The sequence below is a fragment of the Symphodus melops genome (genome assembly GCF_947650265.1).
Source record: "Symphodus melops genome assembly, chromosome: 4".
NCBI lineage: Eukaryota > Metazoa > Chordata > Actinopteri > Labriformes > Labridae > Symphodus > Symphodus melops.
In genome coordinates, this window is record NC_136694.1 from 19,285,275 (window position 1) to 19,303,165 (window position 17,891).

The 17,891-nt window shown below is 40.9% G+C and overlaps 2 protein-coding genes across 3 annotated transcripts; both read right to left on the reverse strand.

The window, feature by feature from the left end:
- Positions 1-326: 326 nt before the first annotated feature.
- sxph (saxiphilin) lies at positions 327-7,825 on the reverse strand. The gene is made up of 17 exons (XM_079341329.1): positions 7,505-7,825; positions 7,014-7,177; positions 6,173-6,272; positions 5,897-6,073; positions 5,646-5,808; positions 5,477-5,541; positions 4,063-4,220; positions 3,742-3,928; positions 3,498-3,646; positions 3,291-3,381; positions 3,049-3,102; positions 2,756-2,938; positions 2,516-2,663; positions 1,334-1,416; positions 1,063-1,247; positions 637-823; positions 327-543 (listed from the first exon to the last, which is right to left on the reverse strand). The coding sequence occupies exons 1-17, from the start codon at positions 7,557-7,559 to the stop codon at positions 500-502; spliced, it is 2,193 nt and encodes a 730-aa protein (XP_079197455.1). The 5' UTR covers positions 7,560-7,825; the 3' UTR covers positions 327-499.
- Positions 7,826-7,872: 47 nt separating this feature from the next.
- sfi1 (SFI1 centrin binding protein) lies at positions 7,873-17,148 on the reverse strand. Of its 2 annotated transcripts, none has more exons than XM_079341328.1 (31): positions 16,822-17,148; positions 16,668-16,739; positions 16,413-16,523; positions 16,244-16,338; positions 16,008-16,125; positions 15,816-15,918; positions 15,567-15,723; positions 15,320-15,481; positions 15,141-15,211; positions 14,960-15,052; positions 14,753-14,850; positions 14,582-14,648; positions 14,241-14,368; positions 14,034-14,115; positions 13,284-13,462; positions 13,133-13,208; positions 12,830-12,925; positions 12,649-12,725; positions 12,390-12,492; positions 12,196-12,292; positions 11,712-11,872; positions 11,551-11,625; positions 11,208-11,282; positions 10,919-11,095; positions 10,635-10,834; positions 10,481-10,552; positions 10,104-10,359; positions 9,949-10,009; positions 9,709-9,826; positions 9,516-9,615; positions 7,873-8,319 (listed from the first exon to the last, which is right to left on the reverse strand). In XM_079341328.1, exons 1-31 carry the CDS (start codon positions 16,977-16,979, stop codon positions 8,161-8,163), a joined length of 3,597 nt encoding a protein of 1,198 aa, XP_079197454.1. In that variant the 5' UTR covers positions 16,980-17,148; the 3' UTR covers positions 7,873-8,160. The 2 variants fall into 2 exon arrangements, with proteins under 2 accessions (XP_079197454.1, XP_079197453.1); XM_079341327.1 differs by having other exon boundaries at positions 7,874-8,319; positions 14,241-14,371.
- Between the last annotated feature and the right edge of the window lie 743 nt (positions 17,149-17,891).

The following is a 17,891-nucleotide window of genomic DNA, read 5'->3' on the forward strand; positions in this document are numbered from 1 at the left end:
TAAGTTTAAGGTTTTTAGGTTTTAGGTTTAGGTTTATATATATATATATCAAGCGTATGGTATATACATTGTATTAGATATCACGCTATAATTATATATTTATCTAATATGCAATGTTTTATATTTTGTTCTATTTTTTTAACATGAGATTGAATATATATATATATATGAATTTATATATGAATATATAAATTTATATATGTATATATATGGTTAATTTTTTAGACATGGATTACACAATAAATAATTAAAACTTTAAAAGTTACTAAGAAATTTAAAAGCTACAGGAGACTTTCTATATTCTTTGGGAATCAAGGAAACACACATTTTCTTTTCTATTTTTTTAATGGTCAGCCACTTCAGCTTTTAAACTCAATTCTGATCTTCATGTTAGACCAGATGACACCAGTTGTGCTTTAAAGTAATCTTGTAAAGATGAGATAAGTTTGTGGATGGGGGGATTGAATAACAGGGGAAAGTGAAGTTCCCATGACGTCCATTAGAAAATGCTGCACACGTCCTGATCACAAAACTCCAGGATATCTGTTATGAACACAGATGTAAACATTAGAACTATTAAAATGTGTCATGGTTGGTTTGATTTTTATTTTGACAAAGAAGTGATTAAAATCTTACCAGAGCGAGTGCAGTTAAAGACACTTTCTACGTGACTATAGAACTCTTCTCCGAGGATGGACTGGGCAGTCATGTGACTTGTGTGGACCAAACACTGAGTTACATCTTTAAACAGCAGATCACTTTCTCCATACTGCTGAGACTCAAAGAGCTTAAACTTAGTGTTTGGGTTTGCTGTCAACGTTTCCTGTAAGGGTGTAGAAAAGTAGCTGTTCAGAATTTTAAGTTGCAGAACAGTAAATATACAAATAAACTCATATTAGATCATTTCAGACTTCAATCAAATTGAGCCAATTTCAGACTACTCAGGAAAATATATAGTGAGGCTCCATTTTTTTTCCTTTTCTTACATCTAAACCCCCTACCCTATTTTTTTTATAAATAAAGCATTAACTGCAGTGGAAAGAAGAAATCCTGATTCTGAACCTGTGATTTCATCAGGAAGTCATACACTCTCGCTGTTAACACAGGTCGCGTCATGACGGTGTTTGGAGGGACAACTCCGAGGTTACAGCTCTCCCACTCTGACAGTGGAGCCCGACGTCCATCACCACAAAGCAGCTCAAAGTCTGATAACTCCAAGCCCTCTGCCCAACCAGTGGAGCTCAAATCTGAAAAAGTTACGCATGACAATGAGATACAATAAACACACATTAGTTTGAGTGTTGAGGTCATAACTTTGTCTTGAAAGTCTCACTGAGGATGTTGTCATGAAGGTTGTGCTGCTCCAGGAAGGCCACATCACCATAGCTTTTACCACTTGGATCTCCAACCAGACACCTTTAGAAGTATCACATTTTGAAGTCATTTAAGTCAAATGATATCACACATTTTTTAACAACAAAAAATATACATACATTGACAGTGTATTTGCAGATTAGTGACCATAGAAAGGCGACTGTCTCTGAAAAGTGCCATTGCTGTCATGTTTTTTTGTAAACTGCTAAGAAATGCTTTGAATTTTTCTCAGTATCAATAAAGAACTGTTTATGCATCTCTAAGCTATGTTTTTATTTTTTGAGGCTAAATGTCACCATGAGTGCTGCCAGCCATTGGTCACAACAATGATCAGTTCAGCATCAAAGATCCAACTTCTCCACTGTAAGTGTTTTTCCATATCAATGTGAAACATGACTTATGTACTTCATGCACAGTGTTGTTGGTTTTTTTTTCGCAGAATGGAAGGGTCAGGGTAGGCAGGTCTATTCTCGTTTGCCCTGAGGGAGTTCATCTGGGACAACAATTACTATTTATTTCCATGATTATTACACGGCTACTGACAAAATAAGTCAATAATCCAAAACACAATATGTATTTGAAAATCATTTCTTTTCCAGTCTTTAAAACATCACTGTTTACCTTACCATGATCTGTTCTAACTACATGTGTAATCTTTGTAAAGTTTTCTGTCACAAAATGCAGTTCCTGTGTCACTGAATCTCTTTTGTCCTTTGTCCTCTCTTTTCTACTTTGATTTAACTCACCTCCAATTATCCATAATTTGTTCGGCAGATTGGTATGTGCTTCTTGAGAACGGTGACGCATTGAAGGATGGCAGATCGTTGAGTCATTGGCCAATCAGAATCAAATATTTTACACAGCCTTATAATAAAAGAACAATACAAGTATATGTTGTGTTCACAGCTGCTCCCAGGGCGCAAACCACTTTTATCGATACATTCAAATTATTCTACATCAAGTGTATTAGGATGGCAGCTAATCTCAAATACAAGTATTTTGGAAACAGGGTGAATAAACCCAAAATAATCAAAATGGTTTAGACCTACAAACATCAGTCAGAAAAATACGCTTGTTGAAGTTTTTAATAAAACTCTGTATCTGTGCAACTCCAGCAACAACATGTTAAGGAAAGCCATACCTTAAAGCCCCCATGTTGCCGTAGTAACGCTCATTGTGATTGTCAGCACATCGTTTGGTGGCAGCCTCCCCTGTGCCTCCCATACACACTTTACACAGATTGCCCTGAGAGCCGGGAAGACAGCCTTTCCAGAACACATCGTTGTAAACTGAGGGGACATGGACGAAAAAGTGACAGCATGTGTGTTTACATGAGTGTTGCCATGTTAAATACAAAGTGTACACTTTGTTTTGGCAGTACCTTGGTTTGGATCACAGGGGGAGCTGCTGTTGTGCTCCAGGCTCAGTGTGTGTCTGTATGGCAGCAGCCAACCTGCGGGGCTGTACATGTGGCCGTGACAGGAGCGACGCCCACCCAGGTTACCAATGAAGACGTTCTTGCTTGAGCGTTTTGCAACTGCAACAGCCACTAGTGAGGGCAGCACTGTGGAGAGAGAGAGAGAGAGAGAGAGAGAGAGAGAAAGAGAGAGACGCACTTTTGATGTAAAGACATTAATCACATAAGCTGCCAGGGTTATTGGTTGTTTACCTCACCATCTGTCTCTAAGTGGGTCGATCCTTCAGCAGGCACACATTTTCTTTCCTTCTCTGAGTCCAAACAAAACAAAGAGGAAACAAATCATAGGACACAAAAAAACCAGAAAAGCAAACACAAGTAAAACATAGCGACGTCCTGATGGCAACAGTAAAAAGGCCCCCGTCACAAAATGTCTCTTTTGTATGCTCAAAAAACAAACCTGACTACAGACATTTACCCTAAAAGAAGATAGTCTTACCATAATATTCTGTGACCACAGGGACCAAACCACATCTCCCAGCGATGAACGTGTGAGTGGCATCCAGAGAGACAGCGTCTACCTCGTCCCTCTGTAGAAAATCGTGTAATGTTGTGAAAAAAAAAATACACAGGTGAGATGTTTTTCGTGTCTCATCAAACGTATATTTCCAAGCACCCTGGGATTCTTCCAACTGAAATGACTTGCCTTTATTTTCTCGATGCAGTCGCGCATTGAGACAGCTCTGACACACACCAGGGGGTCAGACTTTATATTGAGAGCCCACTGCTCACATTTCTTCTGCTCTGCATGGCTGATACAACACCATCGCACAACGCTGTCCTCAAGGGAGCTTCCTACCAACATGCATATTTAGAAATGTCAATAAATCGAAGCCAGTCTGATTGAAATGAAAAAAAAGTAACAACCAGACACTATTATTTGACAGTACCTTCATGTCCAAGACCTTTGAGGAGAGCCACATAATCAAGCCCCAGCACCTGACTGACATCCATGTCATCTGGCAGTACAGCAAGTTTATCTGTCACATCTTTGAAGAGAAGGTCGTTCTCTCCAAAAGCAGATGAGTTGAAGAGTTGGAAGCGCTGCCTCTCCCTTCCTCGTAGGCCAAACAGCATCTACAAAGTGATGAGGAGTATTTTATTTGGGAGAAAAGACAATTTTATGGCTGGACAGTTTCCCATCACGTCCCGTGTTTCCTGATTCTTTGAGTGAATTATATATTATATAAAAACAAAGTGTGCATCTGTACCTGCGCTGTTGTTAAAAATTTGCGAGCGATTTTGCGAAAGTTAAATCTTGTGACCATGCCAGCTCCTGGACCTCGACCCAGATTACAGGTTCTGTATTGGCTGAGAGGAGCCTGAGTGCCGTCTGTACACAGTAGTCTTAACTGGTCCCGATCGCTGCCTGAGAGAAACAATCAGAAAATGAAAAGAGAGGTCAGAATACAGATGTTACACCCTTTAAGCATTAATATTAAGTTGTTGTGTAGATGGCCCTGGGCTCCGAACCTTTTTTCTGTGATTAAAATGAGCTTAAGATCTTGTCAGGTAACACCAACTGCTATTTTCCAAATGTGCTTTATTGTGGTTGCAAACTTATTCCATTACCTACATAAAATCTGATATATTATTATCCTTGTCAACACAAAATTCAATTAACTCCACTTTTTTCTAATCATGTTTATATTATGATGATGTCCTTTTTAGAAAAATGCCTTCCATTAATGTTGACCTTTTTCTGGTTGATGATTATGGAAAAACTTGAGTTTGAAGAGAAACCTTTTTTTGTCGCAAATTTGATCTGCAAAGTCTGGGAGAAAAGCCTGAATCCCCTGTTTAAGACCAACTTTGTAATGCTATGAAATGTTAAACATCCTCAAAAAAATGTGTGCTGTCTTTTAAACACACGAGGGTAGGATCACGTAAACAATATATCATCAATACATTTTACAACATTTTAGCTCATTAACATATGGAAACACAAGGTACGTACAAACCCCCACAGAATCACTAGTGTAGTTAAGTAGCAATATCCTTGAGGACGTTCTTCTTTGTTGTGCAGATAAGACAGAAGAGAAATATAAATGTCTGAGGGACAAAAGGCTTTACTCTACTCTAACTGACTCTCTGCTAACTGCATGGGAAGGCCTTCAGAGCCCCCCAAAAAGCAGCCAGCTCACCTGCAGCAATGCCAGCAGCATATACAAGACTTCTTAATCCTATAGTTTGAACTGCAGATTTGACTTCTAAGTTTCCTAATGTTTACACTAAATGTATAGGAACAAATACGATTGAGTTAAGGTTTACCTGTTTTAATTCGGACACCCTTGTTAGATCTGATTCTGGTTTAGAAATGATGATGTATAGATAAAACCATTGTTATCCCTTTTCCTTTTTTTTTTTTTTTTTTGCAAAAAAGCCCCCAATCATTTGAAGAATAAAATGCTGGTCTGGAACTCTTTGTCCGTGCTCATCTGTCCTGACCAACAAATCACTGAGTTGTTACAAAGCCTTCCAAAACATTACAGAACAGTATTGTCTAAACCCAAACATTTGACTAAACTAAAATTGTTTTTTCTGCAATAACATGGCCAATATCTGAAGCCCCAATGCCACCAGGTTGGGAAAGTTCTTACAGAAGTCTAATAGATGGTAATTTACCTTCAATGCTTTCAAGAGCTAAGTGGTCCACAAAGGCAACATCTCCTGCACCGCTCCTCAGGCATCTAAGGCAAATCAAAGAGGAAGTCAGCGACTACAGTATGCTGCTTTGACCTATTATATTTTTTTGTCACTGCAAATGTACACCAAGCTAGTTTAAATGCCTTACCTAAGGGCTCCTTGGCTGTTGTAGAAGGGCTCATTATGGGATGTTTCACAGTGATAGTTCTTCTGGCGGAGGTAGGACTTCTGGCCTTGGCACAAGGAGCACAGAGCAGGAGCAATGGCTGCAGCTCCAGGAATACAGCTGCCACTGAAAAAGGTACTGACGTCTGCTCAAGAGAACAAAAATAAGTCAGGAGGATGAAAAAATAAAGAAGAGGAGGAAGAAACTTCCACACAGTACAGTCGTTTCTTTACCCTGACTGAGCGGCTGCTCCTTTGACCAGCTCAGGTAGTTTCTGGACAGTAGGAAGCCAAGAGGAAGACTCCATCCAGCAGTCCATCGAACCCCGCTGTGACAGCTCCTTTGTCCCTGAAGGAAGCGAATGTCCAGACTGCTGTTTGTCACCACAGCAACCGACAGAATACAGCCTCCTACAGGAAGGTACACACGGACAAGGACAGGAAATCTAACTGAGAAACTAGAGCTGTAGAGACGTAGCGAAGAGTCTTAGAAATGTAACGTTAACATACCATCACTGTATATCTCCTTTGCTATGGCAACAAGCCCAAACTGCTTGACAGCAGAATAAACTTCTCCTGCATCTAACGTCACTACATCAGCACGGTTAGCCTGAAACAAACAAAAAAAACACATATAACAGTCAGATGTTACGATCCTGTTCAAGGGTTCACATAAAGACTTACTGAATGAAACCACCATGAACAGATATGTTGGTGTTGTTATGTCATATTCAAAGCCTTTCACTTTTCCAGATGATGATTGAGTTACGATATTCATTTGAAACAGATCACAGCATTCGTGAGGCATTACCATGAAACAGCTGCACATGTAAAACATCTAACTAAATTAGGGAAGGGTTTCCATGACAGCACTACATTATTTTGAGACTAATTCATTCATTTGTGGCAGATGTCTTTGAAAAAAAAAATATATCTAATAAAAAAAGCACTTGCTCTAAATGAATATATCTGCTGGCTTTAAAAAGGTTAACAATAAGTTATAGCTACAGCAATGTACAGTTTAAGAGAAAGTATTGTACTTCCAGACTTGTTTACATGGAGGAGCACAATTTTACCTTCATAAAACGTCTACGCCCGGATACCTTTTGCACACTTTCAATAACAAACAGCTTGACCTCTGACCATCACTTTAGTGAAAATATTTCAATTGGTTTATACTCTCAAATAAAATGCCAAACAAACATGTCTGACTTTAATCATCCCCCAAAAAAAGAATCTCAAGGGCTTAAATATTAATGTAAAAAAAACAGTCAAACATAATTAAATGTATCTGAATTTGCAACAGTTGCTTTTTTCCTTTGCAATAATATGATTTGTTTTGAGTGCTCACCCTGATCTTATCGATGCAGTCTGTTGTGCTGGACGCTCGGATGCAGGAGAGTCTGGCAAAAGCAGCCACGACGGCGGGCGGCAGCACTGCCACCAGAGCTTTGGCAAGCTCTGCACACTTTCTGTGCTCAGGGTCAGACACTGTGCACCATCGCATCTTCTTAGCTAACATGTACGGGACATAGGAGCAGTTCACGCCAGTTAAATACAAGACTAAAACATACCACCAGTCGGCTACACATTATTTACGAAATCGTGCATATTTTTTTCGGGAAGGTCTAAGTATTTGATGCATCTCTCTTTGCATTTGTGTCTCAATTCAACTCGTTGTTGTGGTAAACTTGAAAAGGTGTTTTTGTTTTTATCATTTAGAACTCAATCAGTTTTTACCAGCAAAGTCTTACATCAACAAAAGAATGAACTACAGATATAGTTAACATCTTCTTTACTTTTTAATGAAGTTTCATGATCTAGTTAAGTAACAAACCTTACCCCTGACGCTGCAAACAAACATGGAAAAGAGAAAAAGGGCAATAAATCCTCGCATTCTGCTCCACTGTAACTCAAGTCTGTATAAAGAAGTCTGCAGAGTTCAACAAACTGCTGCCCTCTCTGTTAGTCTCAAATCCTTGATACTCTGGTTAGACTTCCCAGAGCGTTAGAGGCACTTTGTACTGACGGATAAATAGAAAATGTATTGCGTAAGCCAGCTCCTCAGAAAACAGTTAAGTCACTCTTTCCCACATATGGATCATATTTAGCACCATGTGTTACAAGTACGACCCCTATCTTAAGTCTTTGTAGATCTCAAGATTAGATGTAGCGTGGAAGCTGCTGTAAAGAGGTTTTGTTTTACGCTTATGTATAGGCTCAGTCAGCTTCAACATCACAAGATGACATGAAGAAAACGCATATTATGGAATTAAACAAATCATTTTATTGCAAATATATTGGACGCAGAAGAGTTCCAAAAGTGCAATCTGACCAATGAGCGTGGAGCAAAGTATATGCAGCAGTAAGTATGTTACAGCTAGTGAAACGTTTTATTTACAATTCTTAAGCATTGTTATGCTTTTACAAAAAGGAAAATAAAAGCTCTTGAGCAACAGTGGGTGTAATCCCTCTTAGTGCATAAACACTATTCCCTGTCATGCTGTAAACACAGTATCATCTGCTTTCTGGTGGAGAAGAGGAACTCCCGAAGCCTGAAGGACAGTCTGTAAATGCTGGATCCTCTCTGCATGAAGCAGCATCGTTGGTTTACGTTTTCTCAAGTCGATGGAGAGACTGTGGATGCGCTCCTCCAACTGCAAATATGAGAAAAAAAAAACAAAAAAAAACTGAGACTCAGATAAAGAGAACTGTGAGTGATTAAACACGGTATACACTCAAGTGACCCCTGAGATTTTCACAGCCAATGATTTATGGTTGAAATAAGACATCCAAAGAATGCATGCAGAATATAAAACATCCATGAAGGTCGTCTGAGTATTAGCTATGGCCAATTTTCCTAATGACCAGCGCCTCAAAAGCCCAATTTCTTTTAAAAATAAAAGAAACCAGCAGACTTCAAGGACAGTATATCCACTTATCCCGCTGCAGGATGACATTGTAGGTATATTTATTATTTAATTAATCTGATTCTCACTTGTTTGGATGTGTTAGTTCCACTTAGTTGTTCTAAGACACTTCAAATAGAAATGTAATAATCATCATTAGACACCCATTTCGCCTTGACTCACCTGCAACTAACAAACCACTTTGATTGCACAAACATTATTTGTATTACCGTTGTTAACTTTTCCGATACTTCTTTATTTTTCAATTCAACATGCTTAAAAATGAGACAGTCTCAATAAAAGTACCAAAACCAATGAGTGGCAGCTGCACACAAAGAGCTGTTTTTGTTTTGTTTGCTTGCAGTTAAAGCTGAACCTCGTAGGCCTATGTCTGTCACACCCTCCACCACACCTGCAGAACGTGTACAACACAGTAATCAGGTCAGCATTTGTTTTCTAAAGTCTCTTTGACGTCGCATGAAGAGACGCGACCTACGTTAGAGTGTCGCCAACAGATGGAGAGCAGCGGACACGCACAGCAAGGTGAACTGATGCCTTCACGTGTTCTGTCATGCATTTCTTTTTGTTCATTCATTTTTTTCTTGGCCAGCTTGGTTTGCAGGTTGCTAATGGCAACAAGAAATGACCAAATTCTGTGTGAACAGCAGCTCATTTTGTGTTGCGACAGTAGATTATAATGCAACCTAGATTATAATAGATAGATTATAATGCAACCTGTTTCAAAAATATTTAAACTAAAGATGCACTAGATTACAATTTTCTAACATCTATGCTTGTGTTTAAAACTCAACTGTGAACCGTGTTAATAAAAAGAAGATTAGTGATGTAACAAGCTAATCACATCTGTATCTTCAAAGAAGCATTAATATTGTGTCCGTTTTCTCATAGCTCCTGGTTTACCATTAAACAATTTGTCCTCTTACTTCTTCCAGCTCCTCACAGACAGCAGTCTTTTCCATTTGTTCGTCCTTTCCACTGGTCTGCAGCCAACTTCGTAACACCTCTCTCAGTTTTTGCCAAGCCCTGAGTGTATACACACACAAGCATACATGTTTACTAGGCAGACATGTTGTTATACATTTTTTTTTTTAAAAACTGTCTTTGCAGATATCCGACCTGAGCTGTTTCCTGTCCTGTTGGTATGTCTTCATGTCGAGCTGGATGCAGAGAAGTTCTCTGGTCAGAGCTGCGGTTGAATCTTTTGATGCATCTTTGAGACTTTCTCCACTGACTGCTTCTAGTCGTTTGTGTTGAAGAATTAGAGCACAGCAAAAGAAAAAAAAAACAGTTTCAGACATTTGAGTTCTGCATAACCCAAGCTGAATAAAATCATTTTATTATACTGAGTTCACATACCTGGAAAGGCTGCTGAGAGTTCATGAAACTTGAGAACATCTGCTCTCTTTGTCTTCCCAAACTGAAAAAAAAAAAAAAAAAAAAAACATAACTAAAGTCACTTTAATCAGAACTGAATCATCATCATCATCATCATGATACACAGGGGTCATTACCGTGTTGTCAGTCCCAGTGGTCATGAAAGCAGAGGGGGGTAAAAGAACATCTGGGTTTGCCTGAGAACACTTGACAGTGGACACCTGTGTTGTAGAGGTTGGCACGTTAGATGTGCTGATGCGCCAATGTGTGCAGCTGACTGGGACTTTGGCATGATGTAGGCAGGACGACGCTGTCCGGCTGTGCTCCTCTGGACTGAGCTGGGAGGGTTCTGAAACTGCTTTGGCGCTGGTGTCAACAGAAGGCTTCTGAGAGCTAGGAAACAAAAGAAGAAGCTTTTGTCAGTGTATAGAGGATTGTTTTTGTCATCATTTTAGATGTCTCATTGAAAATCTTTTATTTGTATCTCTTCATTTACGATGAACATGGATCGTACTTTGTTTTCACTGGAGATGTGAACAGGTATTCGCAGCGACGGGGCTGACGTCGGTGTGTACCGCTGAGAAGACTTGAAAAAAATAAAAATATCAAGATTGTGACTCCATGTGTTGCACAGAGATTCACAGCTTGTCAGGGGCTTATAGACTCACAGCTTCCTCTGCTCTCCCTCCTCAGCTTCCTGCTCCACTGAACAAGTCGGGGAAACACTTTTTGGTCCAGGCAAACAGAATGTAACACTCTTTTTAGGCGGCTGATCTTTGACCTCTTGTCCTCTCTGTGGTTTACTCAGAGCTCGCTGCTTCCACCTCAGAGCACATCGCTTCACCACTCTCTGGAGATGTTTCGACCTCTGCAGGACACAAGCAGGCTTTATTTGACACTCAAGTTAAATGTCAGGAAAAAAAACAACAACAACACACAAACGGATACCCACGTGATCTTGGCACGGCTGCATGAGGCTCGTTGTGAGATCGTTCATATGAGAAGCATACGTGAGGATGCATGTCACGCCCTCTCTCAGCAGCTGGTCTCGGTAGACCTTGGCAGCTGTGGCCACCTGCTCTTGTTTCCTGCGCTGCTCTGTGACCCATAGCCTCCATCCGCACAGCATCTGCAGAAGATTTCACAAAACGACATCAAGATCGACATGCGGGAGTCGAATCCACAGGCTCTGTGCTTGATTTAGCAGCGAGAGAAAGAAGAATGTGTAGACAGGTTTTAACCTTGGCCTGGAGAGAGAGGGACCAGTGCCAGAGCGCTCGCTCGGTCTGCTGTGCTTCTCTGCGTCTGTGACGCAGCTGTGAGCGGGAAGGAAACCAAAATCTGGTCAACACTTCAACTGCGCTAAATCAAACCTCATCTATCAGCCTGACTCGTTACAGATTGAGGACAGAAATCTACTAATGAAAGCAGACCAATCTTCTTCTCTTTAATGGTTCATTTTATGGATTTTAAGTAAAAACATTGGAGGGCGAGATGCAGTGTGATTCTGTATGTATTGTAACATGCGTCGAGAAAAGGACAGTAACTGTCAACAGAAATGTTTGAAATAAGTATCAAACAAACCTTCACTCTCCACTGTTCAAAGTATGTCTGGTACATCTTCAACCTCAGCAACAAGACCCCCTGTCGTTTCAGAACCTGTGGAATAACATGGTTACATTTTGAAGACATTAAGGCAACAATGGGGCTTCATGTAATACTTTTAAAGTCATGATGGTAAGAACCTTATTTTGATGCCACTGGCAGTGATGCTTGTTCCATGCTTTCATGGCTTTAGAGAGGAGTTTAGACTCATAGTGACGTCTGGCTTTTTCCATACAGATCCTCTGTCTCCGAGCCTCCCTCGTCTGCCTCCTCCACCGTCTGAGAGACCGCAGCAGTCGCACTAAGGAAACATCGATTAAAAAAAAGAAAACGAAAAGAAGAAAGAGTACATATGTTTGATCTTTCAGAAAAAGTAAACATAATAAAAATATAAATGAAAGACATCTGAAAGAAGAATCTAACAGCTTTCCTTTATTGCAGCGAGTGTAATATTAAGCATCATTTTGGTCAATCAGAAATCTCACAGTAAGACCAAGAATTAGTGAATCAGTGAGACCTCCTTACACTAAGCTGTTATTAAACTAATAATGAAGTTGAGAGCGTACACATTTCTTGAATCGCCAATAACATTTTTTTGAATTGAATTGAATTGGTCTGTGTTACCTTCGTTTAAAGACCTCTGAACCTGGCTGACTGCCTCCCTCTGCTGGAGACGCTTTGAAACTGCACGTGTTGTAACTTTTCTCCAGGCAAGAAACACCTGACACATTCCAGGGCAAAGACACAAAATCAGTCAAGACGCTGACCAAGGGATGAGTGCAGATTTACACATTGAGGGTACTGGACTGCGCTACAACCTTTAGCTGAAGGAGATGTTCAAAGTGATTCTGTGCTCTTTCCTCCATGAGCCTGACTTCTGCCATCAGCACAGCGTTCTCCCTCCAAACACACAGAACCTTCCTAAACAGGAATATTATTGAGACGAAGGGGGGTAAATCATTCAAACTGAGAAAAAAAATGGAAGCAGACAGTATCATTGATCAATAACTGGTGGGTATTAATTTAAGAATTCTAACTCAGACTTTGATCTTTCCTCAGAATATGTGAGTTCAGTACCTGCACAAGTTTTCATTTTGTTGATGGTAAAGTTTCTCTGCATGGCAACAGAGCTGAGACATCTGTAGCGTGTGCTTCTGTGAAAACAGCAGGGCACTCAAGAGTGAATCAGCTTTAACATCCATCTCAATCACGTCAGCCTTTAATCCTCCTGGATACAACATGCAAAATAAAGACTTACCTTCCAAGCCACATACGCGTGTTCGAGGAGTTTCACTTCATGGTGACGCTGCATCTGCTGCAGTCGGCTTTTTCTCGCCCGCTGAATATGAACAAACTAAACAAACACACACAAGTCAGTGCAGAAAAACACACACATACACACACCTGAAACCGATTATTGTGCATCTGGTGAGTGTTGGAATCTGACCCTGTGCTTATAATCCAAGACGGAGCTTTGAAATGAGCCACATAGAAATCATACGTGTCCTTCTCAAACAGATTCATTGTGTTTTTTAAAAAACTTACAAAAACATTTTCACACCTTTTTCCATTTTTCCACAGCCCAACTCATGCAGCGCAGGTCACCTTGAAGACAAGCCTGCTGTTCCAGATATCGCCTGAAATACGAACAGACGCAATCAAAAATACAGACGAGCAGTTCCACACACACTCACACGGTCGAGCAGGACTACCTCTCCCGTATCGCCGTGCTGTTGACCTTCCACTCTGTCATGGTCTTGTGAAGCAGCCGGTGTTTGTAGAGATGCTCTGAAGCTTCCCGTCTCTCCTCCTCAATGAGCTGCTGCTCTGTACGCTGCCTCCAGTATCTCCAGGCTCTCAGCAGGAGGCTCCGCTCCTCGTGTAGGATTGCCTGAAAAGGGCGAATTATGCATCCGTATGTCATACACAACTTTACCTTTTCAATCTATAGTACAGGGACAGGGCTTAAAGTGAACAAAAATCCTGAGCCGGAAAAATGTTGCTTCAAGGGCAATTGGCAAAAGCGGCTCTGAAATTCGTGGAAAATGTCTTTCTGTTTGGGTGTTTTGATATCAAAGTACAAATCAGAGGAAAATTCTTAAATTTCCGCCTTAAATGGGTGCAAAAGAACCTTGGGAGGATTTGACACCATGTGGAAAGTGTCTGAGATGTCGAGTAGGTGAGGGTCCTTCTCTTCTCGCCCCTCATCACAGCACAGTTATCCACTCAAATGCTGACTACCTAGTGCCACTCAAGCCCATAGAACAGCAGGACATCTTTCATTTCTTGAATGAGTACTGCAGCAGCATTGGCCATATTTATAGATAGAAATAACGCGGTCTTTTCTATTTATTGGGTGAATTATTTAATTATTTTGCGGCTCACGCCTGAGTTCAGGTGCGGCGCCTGAAAAATTTAAGCCCTGCAGGAAAGTTTAGGTTTTCCATTTACGGCTGCCATACCATCCGCTCAGAAAGCATCTGCTCCTTGTGCTGCTCTGATCGTCCCCACCAGGAGTAGAACACCCATGTGTACTGACGCTGCCTGATAACACGGGATCATAGAAATAAGGAAGAGAAAACAGGCTGAGAAACTCTTTTACGTGCGGACATTTAGAAGAGATGAATAAATTCAGACGGTGTGGGCAGCCCGAGGAGGCGGTAACTCACTGATTAAAGACTTGGGCCTTGTGTCGTCTCCGTTTATCGAGTCTTCTCCCCTGAGTAAACTCAACCCACGAGTTGAAACATCGAGGCAACATGCGTTCAGCAAACCAAATGTCTGCACAGTCCTCCAACTGCTGCAGAAAAACAAGAAAAATCCTTGTCAGGAAATCTGATCACACAGGTCTTCATTACGATATTCACCAACTGTAAGAAGACACTTTCATAGATTTCCATGTGGTAATTGTTGGAAATCTTTTACAGTATGTTACTATTGAAATAACTTCTGAAATGTGTCCTGATCGATGGCTCTGAAAGGTATAACTGAAGACTTGATGTAAACAAACCTGCATGTGTCTCTGATCAGATAGCTTTTCTCTCCAGTGCTGAAAACAGCTCCTCACAAGAGAAGTGCTGGACGACAAAAAAAATGTCAAGTCAAATTTGAACCCGAGTCACGATGCTACCATAAACAACTTAATGCGACACCTTTTTAAAAGCAGGGGGGAAAAAGCAACCTGTGTTTAGTCAGTGCCATTTCTGTGAGGGGTTGGTAGCTTTTGTCTTCAGCCTCCTCCAGGCGGTCCTGCCAACGCTTCCAGTATTTTATCGTCAACTATGCAGAAAAAAAAAATACATGTTAAACTTAGAAGAGCGTTAAAAACAGAACGTTTCTATATTCATCTCTAAAACTGTAGTTTAAAGGTGTGTTGCTCTTTACACACAGTTTGATGATGTTGTTGGACAGCCATGGTGTTGTTCAGTCGATGTGTTTTGTTCCTGATCACATTCAAAACAAGTCCCTGAAAAGCAGCCCACTGCAACAAGAACACCCAGCAATGAACATATATTTATGACTTAGCTCTCCGCGTAAACGCAGTTTCTCCATTTAATATGGGGTCTTACCAGAAGATAACGCTCGTGATGTTGACATGCAGTCCTGTCTCTCTCAGCCTTTTCTCTGCACAGCACCACATCTACTGGAAGTTCACGAAATCAAACGACCATGCGAATAATCAAGAGCGCTCACTATGTTGAAGCTGTTTTTAAAGGAGAATGTGTTCTTTGTATTTGTGTTAGGATACAAGCTCTCCAGCGCGTCAGTGCTCTGCGCTGGGTGTTCTGTACGGCCAAGCGGCCTGCTGCTTGCAGCCAGTCCTCTTCGCTCTTTTTGAGATGGAGCGCGCCTTTCCATTTACTCCAAGACGTCCTTAACAGATGAAGACGGCGAGCACGTCGCGTCACAGCTAGGGAAAAAAAATCAAGAGTGTGTCAAGTTTAACAGCTCAGAACAGCAGTCCAATAAACATTAGCAAGGTTATTCAAAGTTACCTTGGGATTCTTTCTTGGTTTGGATAATAGAGATGTAACATTTCCAGTGATGCAACGACTTTCTTTTCAGACTGAGGATGAAGTGAAGTGCAGCTTTTGATTCCTTTTCTTTCTGACAAAGAGCTGTTGTGTGCATCTCTTTCCACTGAAGCCAGGCCTTTAATAGAAAATTCAAAAAACACACACACACAAAACATTTAACACCATGTTACAATTTTGGATTATGGATGCATCAGACCATGTCTTTACCCTGCGCTGTATGGTGAACGCCCTCTGTTTCAAGGCTTGGTCCTCTAAAGCATGAAGGTCTCTGTGCAGCTGCAGCCGACCCTGCCACAATCTCCAGGCTGAACTACACAGACAAAAAAAATAATTAAAAATGCAACTGTGAAAACTAACACTAATAGATGTAGGTCTGGTTTGCAAATACAATCATCTTACTGCAGAGTTGTGAGTCTGTTCAGCTCAAGGGCAGATTCAAGCATCTTTTTCTTTATGCGTTTCATGCCTGTGTAAACCTCCCACCTATGCAAAACCAGGCACATCCGCTGCCTGTCAGCTGATAAGAAAAAAAAAAAAACATTATAATAATGAAACACTGCTTGCTTCGTCTTAATACACAAAGACTTGAAGATGAAATAAGTCAGTTCCTGTCAGTGAACAAGCCACAATCATACCAAATAACTGAGCATTTTGGAGTTTGCGCTTCTTTGTCCTCCGCAGTGACACAAATATCCGCCAATGATGGAACGCCAAGTTATACAGGTAATACCTAAAATAGAAAAATATTTAATTAATACACGCAAACTGTCTGTGACTGACTGATGTGTATCCTGTAGTGTGTACCTGTAGTGACACTCTGCTCGCATGGTGAGACTCCACTCTCTCCTGGACGTCCACCACTCATCTTTCCATCCTACAAAGGCTCGTCTCAAGACCACGCTGTTATAGTGGGACCTGCAACATGAAATATCCCCTTAGATTAACAGACTCTTTCAGGTAGGCCATTTAAAAGTGGAATACAGACTATGCCTCTAGTTGTAAAGATTAAAAAAAAAACATTTCTTATTTCCAGTTTGCAAAAATACTATAACATGTTACTTGGCTTTATGGGGAAGAACACGACCAAATGTTCTGTGAATCCATATCTTCAGGAACTTCCTTGCCAAGTGCCTGCAGTAATTGAAAACATTAAGTTATAAATGGGAAAATACGACTAAAAAACAGAAATGCAGTATAGAGAGTGTTTCAGCACCTTATCCTCAGTTCCTTGAGCCTTCCACCTTTGTTCCAGTTGTATCCGACTCTATAAGTTACCCTTCTGGTGGGAGCTTTGCAGACTTGTTTTGATGGACCAGCAGCACTCACAGCTCTGGGTCGAGGTTGAACTAACTTTCTGGTGTTAGTTTGCATAATGACAAGTCAGGCCGGTGGCGTACAGAACTGTCCAACAACATAAACATGGAAATAAAAGCAACGAGGAATACAAAATAAACTTCCTTCTGCAGTGTGAAAGGACTGTTTGGGTTACCAAGGACCGCGCGCTTGTTTCGACATGTCACGTGAACGCGGAAGTGACGTGTTTTCATTTCTTCTTTTATTATTTAATTTAATTTTCGGTTACTGCCACCTACCGACATGCGGTGTGGAGCTGTAGATCGTCAGAAACAAAAATCAGCATAATATCAAAAAACCAAAATCTTTCAATGTCTCAAACAGGAGTGTTTCACAGTGACATCTATCTTTGCACCCTTTAATATCTTTGTCGTCACCTCCTGTCGCTCGACTCAGACGGTCTTGCCCTCCTTTCCCCCTTCTATCTGTAGCACATGTAGCACCAACTCAAGCTGTTTACATTGTTGAGGGGTGTTGCCTCCCTTCTCTTTTTGGTTCCTGTCCTGCCTTCCTCCCAAACCCACGTATTTCTGTATGGTCTATAAATGTCGACACCCCCAACACTTTTTTCACAAGTTGTTGTTCTATATTCAGATCTACTGCTGGCAACTCACATAACCAGAGCGGGAAAGCTGAAGTTGAACTGTATACAGTATTAAACAGACCCACAATTGTTGCTGCTCTGATTTCTACCCATCCAAATCTTTCATTGGATGTGAATGTCTGTGCCCCTGCAGGTTAACCCAGTAAACCAGCATGAGGTCCTCTCTCCCAATTTGTGTTTGTAACAGCATTTCTGTAATTTCCACAGTTGGTGTTTTAAATGATCCATTATCTAGCCGCTTGTGGCTACTCTACATCTAACCTCTTGAGATGGTTCACTGCATCTGATGAATGTGCATCTTTCTTTTCACAGGGCCCCGAATGTGC